The sequence below is a fragment of the Phocoena phocoena genome, chromosome 6 (assembly GCF_963924675.1).
Source record: "Phocoena phocoena chromosome 6, mPhoPho1.1, whole genome shotgun sequence".
Lineage (NCBI taxonomy): Eukaryota > Metazoa > Chordata > Mammalia > Artiodactyla > Phocoenidae > Phocoena > Phocoena phocoena.
Genome location: NC_089224.1, coordinates 14,362,983 through 14,379,185, shown reverse-complemented (window position 1 = coordinate 14,379,185; position 16,203 = coordinate 14,362,983). Strand labels below are relative to the sequence as shown.

The 16,203-nt window shown below is 38.4% G+C and overlaps 1 protein-coding gene across 1 annotated transcript in view; it reads left to right on the top strand.

The window, feature by feature from the left end:
- Positions 1-9,436: 9,436 nt before the first annotated feature.
- Positions 9,437-16,203, top strand: part of ADAM28 (ADAM metallopeptidase domain 28) — a 63,555-nt gene continuing 56,788 nt past the window's right edge. Inside the window, exon 1 of the mRNA XM_065878815.1 lies at positions 9,437-9,488. Coding sequence (XP_065734887.1) covers positions 9,437-9,488 — 52 coding nt within the window. The remainder of the gene's footprint in view (positions 9,489-16,203) is intronic.

Below are 16,203 nucleotides of genomic sequence, written 5' to 3'. Positions count from 1 at the left end.
TCAAGCTTAAAAAAGAAGAAAATCCTATCATTTATGATAACATAGATGGACCAGGAGAAGGTTATGCTAAATGAAATAATCTAGACATGGAAAGACAAATACAGAATGATCTCATTTATATGTGGAATCTAAAATCATCAAATTCATACAAGCAGGGCTTCCCTGGTGGCACAGTGGTTGAGAGTCTGCCTGCCGATGCAGGGGACACGGGTTCGTGCCCCGGTCCGGGAAGATCCCACGTGTCACGGAGCAGCTGGGCCCGTGAGCCATGGCCGCTGAGCCTGCGCGTCCGGAGCCTGTGCTCCGCAACGGGAGAGGCCACAACGGTGAGAGGCCCACGTACCGCAAAAAAAAAATTCATAGAAGCAGAGAGTGGAATGGTGGTTATCAGGGGCTGGGGGGGAAGGGAAATGGGGAGTTTATGGTTAAAGGGTACAAAGTTTCAGTTTTGTGTGGTAAATAAGTTCTAGAAATCTACTGTAGAGAACAGTGATCTAAAATATTGTATACTTAAAATTTACTAAGAGGGTAGATCTTATGTTAAGTGTTTTTACCACACAAAATAATAATATTAGTAATAAACAATAATCTACAAAGGAGGTGGGAGGATACGTTAGGAGGACTTGGATATATCTATGGCCTTGATAGTGGTGACAGCTTCACAGGTGTATACTTATCCCCAGACACATCAACTTGTATACTTTGAATATGTACAGCCTTTTACATGTCAATTATACCTCAATAAAGTGGTTTAAAAAAGAATCTACTGATTTAAATGTTAATCTCATCAAAAAAAACCTTCATAGAAACATCCAGAATAATATTTGAATATATATCTGGGTATCATGGCTCAGCCAAGTTGCCACATAATATTAACCATCACATATTTATAAGTTAAATTCTAAATCTGAATTTCTTCAAACTCTTCTCAGTTCCTTGGCATTCATTTGCATTTATCTTTTCTCTTCTTAAGCCACTCTCAGAAATGGCTTTATTCTTGACCTATTAAGAAGATCTGCTCAACACAAAATTAATTTATGAATAATTGGATGGTTTTAATTCATACTTATAGTGCATAAATGATCACACATTAATAAGTGCATGGGTTAGCAGCTTTGCTTGGTTAAGTCCAGAGAGAAATCAGAAAGGATCACCCAGTCCTATATTCTTATTCTATCAAGCTTACAGAGTACTTCTCAACCCAGAAGCATGTGACACAGAAGTAGAGTTTGTAGAATGACTAAGTTACAAATAAATAAATTTGTTGAATATGACTCCTGGAACAATGTTCTTCCATACAGTTTGTATAAAAGTAAGGACAGTGCCTTCAGCCTCCACTTCCAGGTGTTTAAAGTTCATTTTAATCAACCTGTCACAGCTTTGGGCATTATTACTTGTGTGGCTATCCCTTCCTTTCTACAATGGGCCCAAGATTTGTAATCCTGAGTTGATCCTCTTTGGCAAAGAATCTCTTGGAGGGCCCTCTCTGATATGCAAATGTAGGGCTAGCAGGAATACATTTTTCTAGGATTAGAGAATTAGTGTATAACCAGTTCTTTTTTGTCTTTTTTCAATGATGAAATAGCTGCAATGTGGAGTACATCTCTGTGGAGAGAGTGACAATTTAAATTAAAAGCCCTGGGCTCTCTGGAAGGAAAGAGTCAAATCCCAATCTATATGCCTAGTGTATGATTAATTTTCTGTGTTAACTTGGCTAGGCCACAGTACTAAGATATTTGGTCAAACGATATCCTGTTCCTGTGAAGATATCTTTGCAGATGACATTAACATGCAAATCAGTAGACTTCAGCAAAGGAGATTACCCACCTTAATATGTATAGGCCTTATCCATTTACTTGAAGGCTTTAATAGAGAAAAGAATGACCTCCCCTGAGAAAGAGAGCATTCTGCCAGTAGCCGGCCTGCAGACTTGAGCTGCAATCCTAACTCTTCTGGGTTTGCAGCCTGCTAGCCTACCCTGCAGATTTTGGACTCGCCAGCCTCCACAGTTGTGTGGGGCAACTCAGGGAATACTTCAGGATATGAGGACCAAAGACAGAGACCTCTGAATTAAATAGCACGTGGGAAAAGGGACTTTAAGCTGGAGAACGGGCTTTAGACAAGGTTTTAAGTTTGATTGAGAAGAGTTGATTTGAAGCAATATGAAGCTGCCACTTCCTTTAAATCTAGCTATCCTTCCATGAACAAGCAATGTGAGCGATAGCTAACCAAGTCAATGTGAACTAAGAAGCTTATTGCCTTATTTGGAGCACCATCACTGTCCAGGGAGGGTTCAAAGCCTGTAAAAATACTTCTATATTATGGACCAGTTTTTCCATCCAGTGACAAAACAGTTGCAATAATAGACCAATCAGAATCCAGTTCTCAGTCTCTGCTTAATATCTTGAAAAGGCATGACGTACTTTCAGCTATGTAAATCTGTAAGAGTTTTGAATGATTTGGGGAATGGAAGGGTGTATACAGAGAAATATAATGGGTTTCCTGTTAAGTGTGTAATGGGGGCTCAAGTGGGTTACTAAAAACTTTTCTTAAGTTAAAATATACATCAGAATTTTATGTTAACAGATAAAAGAATTCTTGCTCCAATTTTTAAATTTTTAATTTAAATTCATCCATTTAAAAAAACATTAACAAATATTTATTGGGCACGTTTTCTAAAACATGCACAGTTCTAAGTGTTAGAGCTAACTTATTGAACCATTACTTGCTTCATGGAATTTACATTCAAGGGGAAGAGAGAAAGGCTTTAAAAATGAATAAACACACAAATACATAATGTAGAATGTTGGTGTGTAATAAGTGCAATGGAGAAAAATAAAACAGAAAGGGTATGAGTTGTGCTACAGAAAAGAAAAATGGAAATTTCTGATTAAGTTATACCTCATTGAGAAGGCAATCTTTTTTTTTTTTTTTATTGCGGTACGTGGGCCTCTCACTGCTGTGGCCTCTCCCGTTGTGGAGCACAGGCTCCGGACGCGCAGGCGCAGCAGCCATGGCTCACGGGCCCAGCCGCTCCGCGGCATGTGGGATCTTCCCGGACCAGGGCACGAACCCGTGTCCCCTGCATCGGCAGGCAGACTCTCAACCACTGCGCCACCAAGGAAGCCCGAGAATGCAATCTTTGATCAAGTACTTGAACTAATCATCCAGGTACATATCTGAGGGAAGAGTATTTCAGGCAGAAGGAAGAGTCAAAGCAAACGCTGCGGCAAGCCTATGCCTGATTATTCAAGGAATATGGAGTCATCCGGTGTGGCTTGATTAGAGTGAGCAAGAAGATGAGCTCAGACCAGAAGGGACTGAGGGGTGAGTGCGAGTGTCAGAGTACAGGTCCTGTACAGCCTTGAAAGTCATTGTAATGGATGGAGTTGAGTTTAATTAGGATGGTGAAGATTTTTCAGTCAGTCTGGATTTTCATGTGTAGGAAGACCATGAGGGGACGACCATAAGAAAACTTTCTCTACCTTTGATTGTAAATAAGAGGAATGAGATTTCCCTATGGGAGTTTACATGTGAAATCAACACATAATGAATCAAAAGAGATATAAGCAGCCTCCCTGGTCCCTTTGGAAAGGATTACTATTTGACTAGGGGACCTTATCCATAAAAATAGAGTAGGGAGGGAAATTTGTAGTTAGGCCAATCCAGGCTCTCTCTTTTTTTTTTGCCATATCAAAGCACACATATTATTGGATCTTAATTTCAGTTTTTATACCAGATGAAGGGTAGGGGAGAGTGTAGGTCAGCCATGGAGCACAGAAAAACTAGAAGAATCACAGATATAAAGATGGACAATGTCTATTCTCATTCCACCTGGAAGACAGAGTGTTCTGACAGCCCTATCTGCTTGTTAAGCACATCAGATTATGCAAATGATGCATCCGTTTGATTGGACTCAATAAATCTCTGTGATTAGCTACTGCTTTTTAATTTAGATACTGTGTGATGAGAGGAAAGGTCACTTCATGTTACAAAGAGCCTAATGCAATGTAGCAAGTCTTAAATAATAGCTAGTAATTCAGGGTGGTTCAGGGTGAGAGGAGTTATTGGCTGATTATAACAGTAAAACTTAAGGTAAAATCTTATGTAAATATAGTACCTGAAAGGAGATAACAAAAACCTGTTGGCTTTCGTACGTAAAAATGTATTTACAGAGCTTAAAAGCCAATAGCTTGCTTTCTTTGCGTTACACTATCTACTTACCACAGGTGGGAACATAAGTTAGAAGAGGAAACCTTAAGGCTTTACCTTTGTTCTGGTTTTAAAAGACTAACAGCGCTTTTCTCTTTTTTCTTCTAAGACTCAGCTGCTCATGGCTTGTAGTTCAGGGGCTCTGCTTGTTTTTTGAGTGATCCTTCTCCAAATCACTAAATCAATGTGCAAACATATATTCATTAGCTCCTATTTTCTAAGCACTCTCTTGGGGTCTTGAGGGTGCAATGATGACCAATATGTATCCTCAAGGAGAGCTCAGTTTAGGGGAGAATAGGTCTGTCTATCGTTATGAAAAAATATTTTGATTTTTGTGTTTACCTTATGTAATTTTTAAATTATAAAAATAATAGTAACCACTACTTAAAAATTAAGAAATACAGGAAGAAAAGAGGTAAAAACATTCATCTTCCCAGCACATACAGAAACACCTCTCTAAATATTTGGGAATTATTTTGCTTTTTTTTTTTTTTTTTTTTTTTTTTTTTTTTTTTTTTTTTTTTTTTTTTTTTTTACTGCAAATAGGTTTTTGAAATTTTTATGTAGTTGTGACTATTTTGTATATAAATTTGTGGCTTCAGTTTTGTTCCAATATTATAATGTTACAATTTCCCATAATATTAAATTTCATTGTAAGTGGTTTAATATTTTATTGAGTAGGTATGTAGTTGACTATATGCCCATCTTTTTATTTTTGGATATTTAGTTTTAGTTTTATTCCTTATAGATAATGTAATTAACATCTTGATGCATAAAACCCATTTTATATTTCAGACAATTTTCTTAGAGTGATTCTCAGTGGTTGAATTACTTGTTTGAAATAGAAAATATTTTAAAATCTTGAATTTGATGACCAGTCTGTCTTCCTTTAAACTCTAAGTTTGTATTTTTGTTTGTTCTGTTATAGAGATGTGATCCAATAAATTTTCAACATGTGTACAGTATGTGTATAGAGCAGGCAGAAGGAATGTATTCAGCCGTGTTAACGCCTGAGTTCCTTAGGCTCTACAACATATCCTTTAATAGCGTCTCTGGAAGCTATTTGATTTACTCAGTGCCAGCTCTGTGTAGTTCATTTCTGGGCACAGGGAAAACAAAGGTGGTGCCTCAGTATTCACTGAGCCTGTAGTGTGTCTTTGGGTTGAAGGAATGGTACCTCTCTGTCTGTTCCAGAAGCAATTTGTAAGAGCATAGCCGTGTAGGAATGTTTTAATTAAATAAAAACATATTGAAGAAAGATCCTACACCCAGTGGTCCCAAGATTTGTCACACGTGCTCAGAAAAGATCAATACTGGGACTTCTCTGGGGGTCCAGTTGTTAAGACTCCGCACTTCTGCTGCAGGGGGCGCAGGTTCGATCCCTGGTCAGGGAAGTAAGATCCCGCAAGCTGAGCGGCCAAAAAAAAGAAAAGATCAATATCAAGTCTTTGATAATTCAATGACACTTCCTTCTCTAGGTTCTAGGTTGTGGTGAAGATGATTCATGTTAATACAAAGCAACTAGCACATTCTAATCACACAGTAAACATTTGCTCCTTTCTCTCTTCCTGCTAAGAAGACTTTGCATCCCCTTGGTCTGAGTAGAGTCAAGTAGGTGGTGACTGAATAATCCTTTTCTCCCAGTTCCAATACTAACATCATTTGGTCTTTTTTCTACGTGATGTTCTTTGAACTAATCAGAATGGAAAGCAGAAAGAATAGTGAGAATTCTGGGGTGAAAAGAGATTTTTGTGAAGTTCTTTTGAGGAAAAATACAGTCTTCCATGTGTGCTATTTCTCTTCGCCCTTAGTGAATAGGGACAGAGCTATAATGGTCCTGGGAGGTGCAACAGTGACAGTAAGATCTTCCTGGAGCTTCAGTGAGAACCCATCTTGGGCAGAGTTCAAGACCTGATCTCTCATTCAAATGATTTGATGATTCTAAATAATTACTGTTGAAGAAATTTTGAAAGCCTTGAATGACATAAACATACAGAGAACACAGCAGAATGATTATATTTATTAAATCAGATACAATCTATGAGTCTTAGTAACCTACCCATAATTGGGTCCTTTTTTTCCCATGATCCCACTCTCGGTTTTAGGTCCATCTTCTCCTAAGAGGTAAAGATAAGGTGTTTTAAACCTTGAACACCTCCCCTACCCATTTATCTATGTCTGTTTCTCCAGAAGTTTCTGTTTTGAGGTGTGCAGCAGGGAGGAAAACAAGAAGAGAGGGTGTCCTATTGTGGTACAGACACTCTGCTCCAAGAAACACTTCCCAAAGCATCAATGAAAAGGCAGAGCTCAAGACCAGATCCTCCGTGATACATTACATTGATCCTCATTGCCTGTCTCCTGCTTGGTGCTGTGGGGTCCTTTCACTATCAGTCTTTCCCAGCCAGCATCCCTAAAGGATTTTCTTTTTCTGATAATCATCTCCCAGTGGACTGTGGCCCTGAAGGATGGAATAGGATCTGAGTAACTCCAACGCTACCAAAAAACAATCCTTCATAAGCTACACACTGCTGGAGTCCCTGCAAAAACTCCCTTAATACATCTGGACCTCAGTTTCTGCATATGTGACTTGGAGTTGTTGATACATACATCGAAAAATTTTAATAGGAACTAGCGACACCACATACAATGAACTTCATATGGCATCAGGCGTATATTAAAGGGAAGGGGCTTTACAAGTGTCTTATACATTACAATGCATAGGAACTACACAATCTGGAACGCCAGTTCAAAGTAGTAATGTTCTTACCTGTAACCAGATCAGATTTCATTCCTCACTATTTTTAATCAAATGATTAAAATGGATCATCTTGTTAGAATCCTCTCTTTAGGTGACATTTAACTAAGAGAAATTTTTGTAGAATAGAGGATAAAGTAAACATTTTACAAGCGCTTTTCAAATATATATTATCATTTGATCCTTATAAAGTCCAGTGAAGTAGAATGCTGGAAGTTATTTGCTACATGACTTTGGAACTTAACTTTCTCCATAATCAAGATTTAAGAGAAAGTTATATTCCCAGTGTAATAAAGCAAGTGGCAGAGTAAGAACTTGAACCTGTATTTTCCCACTCAAGTTCCTGTGCTGATATCACAACAACATCTTCCCATTCCCCCAGACACTCTTTGCTCCAAAAACACCAAAACATTACCAACCATAAACTAATGTGTTTATCCTCCTCACTACTTCTCACAGTTGGTTCTTCATTGATCTCATTGTTCTTGCCTCCAGGAAGCCTTCCTTGCCCTGATAGGATTTCGGCATAGAGGTCACCTCTGACTTCTGACCTCTATGCCTAAATCTATCATAGCACTAAACACAAGGTACTGTGATATACGGACAGTACTCACTTTGCACAACTTCATGGTAACTGTTCTTGCCTATCTACCTCACCAGACTGTAAGCATCTCAAAGGAAATGATTGACCTCAGTGTCCTACGCATAAGATACTAATGAATGTGTACAGAATTAATGGAGAAAAACCATGTAATCATTTAAAAGCAGATGTATTCTTTCTGTTCCCTGAAAAAAACAAACCAGTAGAACTTGGATGGAAGAGACAAGACACCTGTGATGTCCTGATGGCTGAAGTGTTCAATAACTAGATTAAAAAATTCCCTTATGCTTGTTGGCCAATATGTGTATTATCATTTAGAGATATCCCTTTTCATTGCAATCACTAGTATAAGAATGTCCTTCAGAATCCATAAAATGATGCATAATTTTAGTGGACCAGGAATGGGTTTTGTAATAATACTTCAGGGTTTTTTAGTAGGAATTGTAAATTTATTTCTCAACAGAAATATAACTGGGTGTATAAATCAACTGCATAAGTAGGAGGCATTAGAGTCTGTGAGTAGGAGATCAGACAACACCAGGTCCAAATTCCACTCCTACCACTTGCTAGCTGGGTAACTGTGGGCAAGCTGCTTACTCTTTTTATTCTATAAAATGAGGAAAACTGAGTCTTAATCTTCTGAATTTTTTATCTTTTTAAACCCCAGTTTTTTTCATATACAAAATATGGATAAGATGATATTTATCACACAGGAGTATCAGAAGAATCAATATGGTAATTAGTATAAAGGACCTGGAACTTGGTAAGCAGCTCTAATTAATATTAGCTATACTGTGTGATATCTGGGCATGCCAGCTTAGACTCACTACCACCTCTGACAACTGCTGACATTATCCTGGAAATTACATTTTTTGAGTCTTAAAGGCTTCCCCCTACCCCCTTCTCTTGGTTGTTATTGATGATACGAATACCCTTGGAGAGCTGAAAAACCTTGAGCTTATAGAGTCCTACATTCTTATTTCATGAGAGTTCAAGCTCCCTGAGATCGCCATTGTGGAAGAACAGGCTAAGGATACAAAATAATTGGAAAAGAGAGTTTTATACAATAATGGGATTGGATCAGAAATTGCTTCACTGAACCACTTGTATATGTGAGAGGATAACCTTCTCAATAAATTTTTGCCAACATAGCAAATACATATATTTATTTTGCTTTTTATTTTTTTAATTTTCATTTATTCATTTTTTTATTGAAGTATAGTTGCTTTACAGTGTTGTGTTAGTTTCAGGGATCCGCAAAGTGATTCAGCTACATATATATATATATATATATATACTTTTATATATACTTTTATATATACATGTATATATGTGTGTATATATATATATATATTTACAAATATATATATACTTTTTCAGATTCTTTTCCCTTAGAGGTCATTACAAAATGCTGAGTATAGTTCCCTGTGCTATACAGGAGGTCCTTGCTGGTTATCTATTTTATATATAGTAGTGTGTATATACACATATATTTATTATACACATAATAAATACACACATTTATCAAGCTACATTGAAGCCATTATTGCAGTGGCTTATTGGAATATAGTATTTTACTGGAAATGTACTACTTCTGAGTGGGGAACATGGGGAAGAAAGAAAGAGAAACAATAGCGTAGGATCAAGGGATCTTAGAGCCAGACTGCGGCCAGAACTTCCGCCTGCTGTGCCATTGTCACAGGACCATAGCTCTGAGGTTGTGCAACACCTTTAGTAAACACTTCCTGAAGCAGAGACAAGAATGAACCCTGAGGTTTCATTCTGTCTCACTTGAGAGGAAGGGACAGACCCAGTGCACGGCTGCTTGAGACAGAAGGACAGACACCAGGCTCCTAGGATCACCCAGCATGTGGCGAGGGCTTCTTTTGACAGCCACTTTCCTCCTTTCTCCACTTCCGGGTAGGTGTTTAACTCCTTTTCAGGTTCTGTTAAATACCCAGGGAACTGCTTGCTTTTCATCTTCTCCCAGTATTTTTTTTTAACCAATTTTACTAACCAGTTGAGCTGGTTTAATTTGTTGTTTTGGGGGGCCCTGACTGATTTAAACACTCAGTGTAAAGGAGAGGCAAGCAGACTTCTTGAATCAGTATTTACATGTCTGATCTGAGAACACTTAGAAATCAGAGGGGAAATTTAATTCAGCATCATTTAAACAGTGATTGTGATCTTTGCATCAAAGAATGGAATGCACCCAAATCAACCTAGTCAGTTTTTAGAGCAGTTAAGATGAGGCAGGTTTGACTGGTTATTGCGGTACAGAAGGCTTCAGAAAGTATCTGTTATTATTATTGGGGCCAGTTTGATTCGTCCTATTCCTTTCAATCACATTTTTATATTTAGTCCTTTCATTATTGGTGATGATAAATATGACAAATTAGAAATAAGTAGTGGACCCATTTCATGTTTATAAAGCACTGTGATATTACTTGATCAAAACAATGTTGCCGTTGAACTTACGTTGATCATTCACTTACATTTTGCTGGTTAGATCAAACATTTGTCGACTGAAAAAAAAAAAGCACAATGTGAGAGTTGTGAGTGAAGTTTTATTTGGGGCAAAATGAGGACTATAGCCTGGGAGACAACTTCTCAGATAACTGTGAGGAACTGTTCAGAAGAAGTAGGGCAGGGAGATCAGTATTATGTGTTTTGTTGAAGGGGGATCCATGGAATCAAGCATACATTTTGGCAGGAGGTTGCTGCTAGTCACGGTGAGCGGATGTCTCCATTAATAATTTTAGAGCTTTTCTAGATATGAGAAAATGCAAGAAATTGGGTTCATAACATCTTCTCCTAAAAGTATCTAATTATCTGAAGGTCTGTTCTGCCAGTTTTTCCCAGAGTACAGAGTGCCTCATTTCTGATCTTTGCCGGCCCTGAACTCCTGTTTCAGGCTGTGTATTGAAGGTCAACTACTGCAGTGGCTAGTGACCTCATTCTTTTTTTTTTTTTTTTTTTTTGGCGTACGCGGCTCCGGACGCGCAGGCTCAGTGGCCGTGGCTCACAGGCCCAGCCGCTCTGCGGCATGTGGGATCTTCCCGGACCGGGGCACGAACCCATGTCCCCTGCATCGGCAGGCGGACTCCCAACCACTGCGCCACCAGGGAAGCCTCAGGTGACTTCATTCTTGTAGTGCCAGATGGTGAGCAGCAATTTTTAGTTTAAGAATTCAAAAGTAGAGTAATATTACTTCCTAATAATCAATTATATCTAGCATATCTCTCCATCTCTGATGAATTCTCCAATTAGATTTTGGTTAAATTAGATTGGCTAACACATTTCCTTTGTTTATTTCTACTTCGAGAGCTTATTGAAATTCAGCACGTTAGCTTCAGTGCGTGAGACTCCTTCCCTGGTAAACCTTTTCCTGGGCTTTAGAATGTTTGCTGGGACCTAGAAATGGGAACAAATTATCAACAAGAAGGATGGGGTTAGGTAGGGAAATATTCTCCTACCCCTTTTGCCCACTCAGTACTTTGTCACTAAAAGCATCTTTCCTTTTACGCTGGTTTCTGATTTGTTTTTCAGACTTGGGAAAGTTCTAACTTAACATCTTTTGGTATAGAACTGTGCTAGGAATTTAAATTATTGACTTAAAATTCCTATTTTTTGAGTCAAAGTTAATAGAAATCTTCTTTCCCTACATTCTCCAAAAGTAGGATCACTGAACACTCTCTGGGACAATTTGCTTGGTTGAAACATAAGAATTGTTTGTGTACTAGCCTTACCCAACAGCATAAAGATCAAGCTGGGTCTGTTAACAGAATAGCATAGCTACCAATGTGGTCCACCCACATTATAGCCTTTTCGGTGAATTTGGGCATACTAACTGATTCTGTTCTCCTGTCTTTGCATTCACATCATTTGCCCCAAGAGACAAAACATTTTTAGAGGTCATGTCTCAAAGTGTGACATCTCTGAATACTTGGTGAGAAGGGGACAGAGGTTCTGAAGTGGCTTTTGTGAGGATGGAGGGATGAACAGAAAGCTGTCTTCCCGTATCTTCCATCTGGAACAGAAAGCTGCCCCCTCTTTTTTATTTTCCATTGTGTATTTTCAAGAATGTCTCCAAGAATCCGACTGCCAATTCAGGGGACACAGGTTCGAGCCCTGGTCCGGTAGATCCCACATGCCGCAGAGCAACTAAGCCTGTGAGCCACAACTGCTGAGCCCACGTGCCACAACTACTGAGCCGGTGTGCCGCTACTGAAACCCACGAGCCTAGACCCCGTGCCCCGCAACAAGAGAAGCCACGGCAATAAGAAGGCCATGCACCACAATGAAGAGTAGCCCCTGCTCACCACAACTAGAGAAAGCCCGTGTGCAGCAACCAAGACCCAACACAGCCAAAAAAAAGAAAAGGAATGTCTCCATGGTCCCTGAAATAACCCTGAAATGAAATACCCACTGAAATGTAAGACATAAAGCCATTTCCATTTTCCCATCTCCTCCTTTTTTTTTGTTTCTCTGCCCCCATCATCCAGAGAATAAGTATGTGCCCCTCCAACCATGACTCCTGCCCGGTTCTTACATATGCGAAATTAAAAAATGAGGTCAAATCAGGCCAACTGTTTGTAATGAGCTTTACAATCCCCTGAGAAAAATAACTTATAAGATTTCATTGTAGGAAAGGGAAAAAAATTTAAAGCATGTGACAGGTGCTTGGGGGTGAAGAAGTAAGGAGAAATTTCTTTACTTCAGCAGGATATCCAGGGGGTACAGTACTTTTTGAAATTATTTTATTTCAAATTGCAATTTCTTCCTGTCTTCATAAGTCGACTGGAAGACCCCAAAGAGTATACGTACTTTGATCTTTAGAGCCAAAGTGATAGACATAATTAGGATGTGTTTTTTCCTTTAGTGTTTGTACTCACTTTTACTGCATGAAGTTTAAAATCACCAGATAGTTTGATGGGGTAGCTTGATGGGGTACAGAGAATCCCAGAACTTAAGTCCATGTCATTGCATAAACCCTGATTCAGGGCTTAACATCATGTGTTTAGTTTGGAAAGACATTGCTTTCAACAGTTTTGAACAGATTTGAAGAAAAATGGAAATATCAGTATTATGTACAAAGGGGCTAAACTCTAAAATGGCTCCAAACACATTAAAAGATAAAGTAGCCATCCAGACTAATGTCTGGTATTTTAATCTTGTCAACAAGATTTAACTTTTCTAAAGACAGAGGGAGGGAGGCAGAGAGAGAAAGAGAGATAGAGGAAGGAAGAAAGAGAAAGAAAGAAAGAAAACGGTTGGAAGGAAGGATGAAAGGAGGGTGGAAGGAAGGTCAGAAGTTTCCAGATTAAAAGAGAGTAAAGAGGGCTTCCCTGGTGGCGCAGTGGTTGAGAGTCCGCCTGCCGATGCAGGGGACGCGGGTTCGTGCTCCGGTCCGGGAAGATCCCACATGCCGCGGAACGGCTGGGCCCGTGAGCCGTGGCCGCTGAGCCTGCGCATCCGGAGCCTGTGCTCCGCAACAGGAGAGGCCACAAACATGAAAACTAGATAAAATACCTGACCCTAGAGTGGATCCTGCACTGGAATGGGGAAAATGCTATAAAGGATATTATTTGGTCAATTGACAAAACTGGAATACAGATGGTAGATTAGATAAAAGTACTGGCTCAGTGTTAAATTTCTTAAATTTGAGAGCTGTGCTATGGCTGTGTAAGAGAATATTCTTGTACTTAGGAAATACTCAAGTTTGTAGGGGTAAAGAACCATGATGTATGTAGTGTAACTCATCCTCAAATGGTTAGAAAAAATTGTGTGTATGTGTATGTATATTTATATACATATGTATGTGTATATACACATATGTATATATGTGAGAGACTGAGAATATTCAAAATCTCAGTGACAACAACCTCAAAATATTGGTGGCTTACAAGAATACTTTCACTCATGAACATGTTGGCAATAGGGTAGATCTGTGAATTAGGTAAATCCGGGTGAAGGATATAAAGACGTTATTTGTACTATTCCTATTCTTGCAATTCTTGTATACATTTGAAATTATTGCCAAATAAAAAGTGTTTAAAAGTACCCCCCCCAAAGATTTCACTTTTCTAAAACTAATAAACAGTGAAAATAATGATCTAACCCAAAGCCAAATAACAGTTTTCTTTTTCTTGATCCGGTTTTGCTAGTCAAAACTAATCCATCCTGTGAGTTCTGTGGGAGAGAGAAAAGCGAGTATTAAAGTGAATTAGTAGCAACATATTGTGTTTCATCTCAGATTTGTGTAATCCCTGGATGATAGTTAGTTGTGTTTGTTCCACAGGCCTCAAAATAATTAGTGTGCTGTTATACAGCTGGGAGGAGATGGCACCATCACACCTTAGAATGATGAGCCAAACAACACTTAGGTCTGTTGCCTCTCTTTAACTGCTGTATAATTTGTTGTATCTCAAATCTCGTCCTTTCAGGGCCTTCCTGGTTTCAGAAAAAGAAGGGCCATTAAGGGAAATTCTATCTGTTATCTTTAGAGAATGTACCCTGCTGCAAGAATGTGAAAAGCTGGAAATCTGTTCACTTCACACTGAAGAAAGTGAGAGGTTGCTGGAGGCGTTTTAAAAAATATCCTGGTTTAGTTTATTCATTGATTTGTTTTGGTTGCCATTTGGAAGTGCTTGGCCATCAAACAAAGAGTTGGAAAGAAATTTCTCCACTGATTTACATGCTGAGACTCCATATTTCATAGTCAGCTGGGATACATTAGCATTTAGATACTAACTAGAGGCATGGAGATCAATGTGTATATCAGAGAAAACTTGTGTTGGTTGGATTGGCCTGTCCCCTTCTCACCACTTCTGAAGGGGAGCGTGTGAGTGTTATCCCTTTCTGCTTTTATAAAAAGAATTAGTTGGGTAGTTATTATTTTATGAACTGAGGGCAGCTTAGACTAATATTTCCCATCAGAATAATGTGTGTTTCATACAGCATTTTTAGAAGAGTTACTCTGGTTGCAATGTTGGTGAATATACGGCTTCATGAGCTCCATATTAATGGGACTAATTGCATTGATTGAACACAGTCCACCAGACAGCATGCGGGTGCCTTATGGTGTACTTAGAGAGTAACAGGAGACCGTACGGAATTGCTACCATCAGTTAATTTCTGGCAAGAGTAATTTTCTTACTCTTGGCATCTTATTATTTTGAAATAATTATGATAATTAGGAAAATTTTCACTCGATGGAAAGAAAATGACTGATTTACTGTTCCTTTAGGCTTTTGAACCTCGCTTATTGTTTTAAAACTAACATTATTATTTTCCTCTACCAAAAATTAATTAAATAGAAATAAAAGATGCCCAGTGATTAGCTCTAGAAGTAAGAAGTAAGTGACCGAGGGAACTTGTGATGTAATTCTTGAAGTGTGGCTATGTAATGAGACATTTTATCACAAGGTTCTGATTAGAACATTATTGAAATGACCGTCACCTATTCAAAGAGATCATTGGAGATTCTGTATTTATTTGCATAAAGTTGTAGACTACTTGAACTGTTCTTCAAGATCATTTAATCTGTCCCCTCTTTTCACAATTGAAAAACCCAAACTAAACCCAAAGTTAATGTAGTCTAGTGTTGACGCCACGGCTTTAAGTGTTTTTGAATTATTTTTAACAGTAAATCTTGAGCCAGTGAAAGAAATGCCATTTCATCACTTTAACACTCTGTTTTTGACCCAGTGAGCTTTTAGCAAATTTAATCACTTTTTCTATTCTTCAAAGTTAGATATGCAAATGGCTCTTGAATGGTCAGAAGAATGAAAGCCATCCTAAAATGATAAAAGAAAATTGATATCACTAGGAATTTTGAAACGTTTCTACTTTCGTTTCTGAAGAAACTTTGAAAAAATAAGCATTTATTCTCTGGAACATCACTGGGATAAGTGTACATTCATGCAAAGTGACTAATGAAAAATACTGTTTTATTTGCTAAAAGATCAACCCCATCACATAAATTTATGTTATCATAGAATTTAGGTTTGCCTATTTTAATGAGCTAGAATTACCCTCTAGTCATTTAAAGCCTTTCCAGTTCCAGTTAGGAAACTGCTGGGTTGGGCCATCCTGTGGATCCCTGTTCCCTTGTACCTACATTCTCTGTGGATCTGCAGCCCCTTAACCTCTAAAGAGCTGGTCTGTTGACATTTCCTCAGGCACTTCTTTATACAGAGCAGGGACTGGACCATGTGGGCAAATAAAAAAGAAAATAGAAAATTCAGCATCAGCTTTGGGAAAACTGAATTTCTCTGAAAAAAATAACTTCTAGAAACAACATTGAAATGAGAATTCAAGATGCCAATAGTAGGTTGAATCTTTCCAATTCTCTTTCAATTTAACTGCAGGTTCAGAAGTTTTCCTTCCAGGCCAGTCCTAGTGTTCTAATTGTCTGCTTCTCCAAGTTTCATGTTTTTCATGTTTTGTATTCAAAAATGAAGGTATGTCGGTACTGCAAAAGTCAGCCCATTCTATGGAGCTGATATTGGAGCCTTTTCTTACTGATTTCGTTTCTTTCATTACTGTAAAATATTGCTGTTGGAAAACCCAAGAAAAATATATTAGAATCTGAAATGGTATCCATTAGTTATTTCATTTTTATGACACTGTG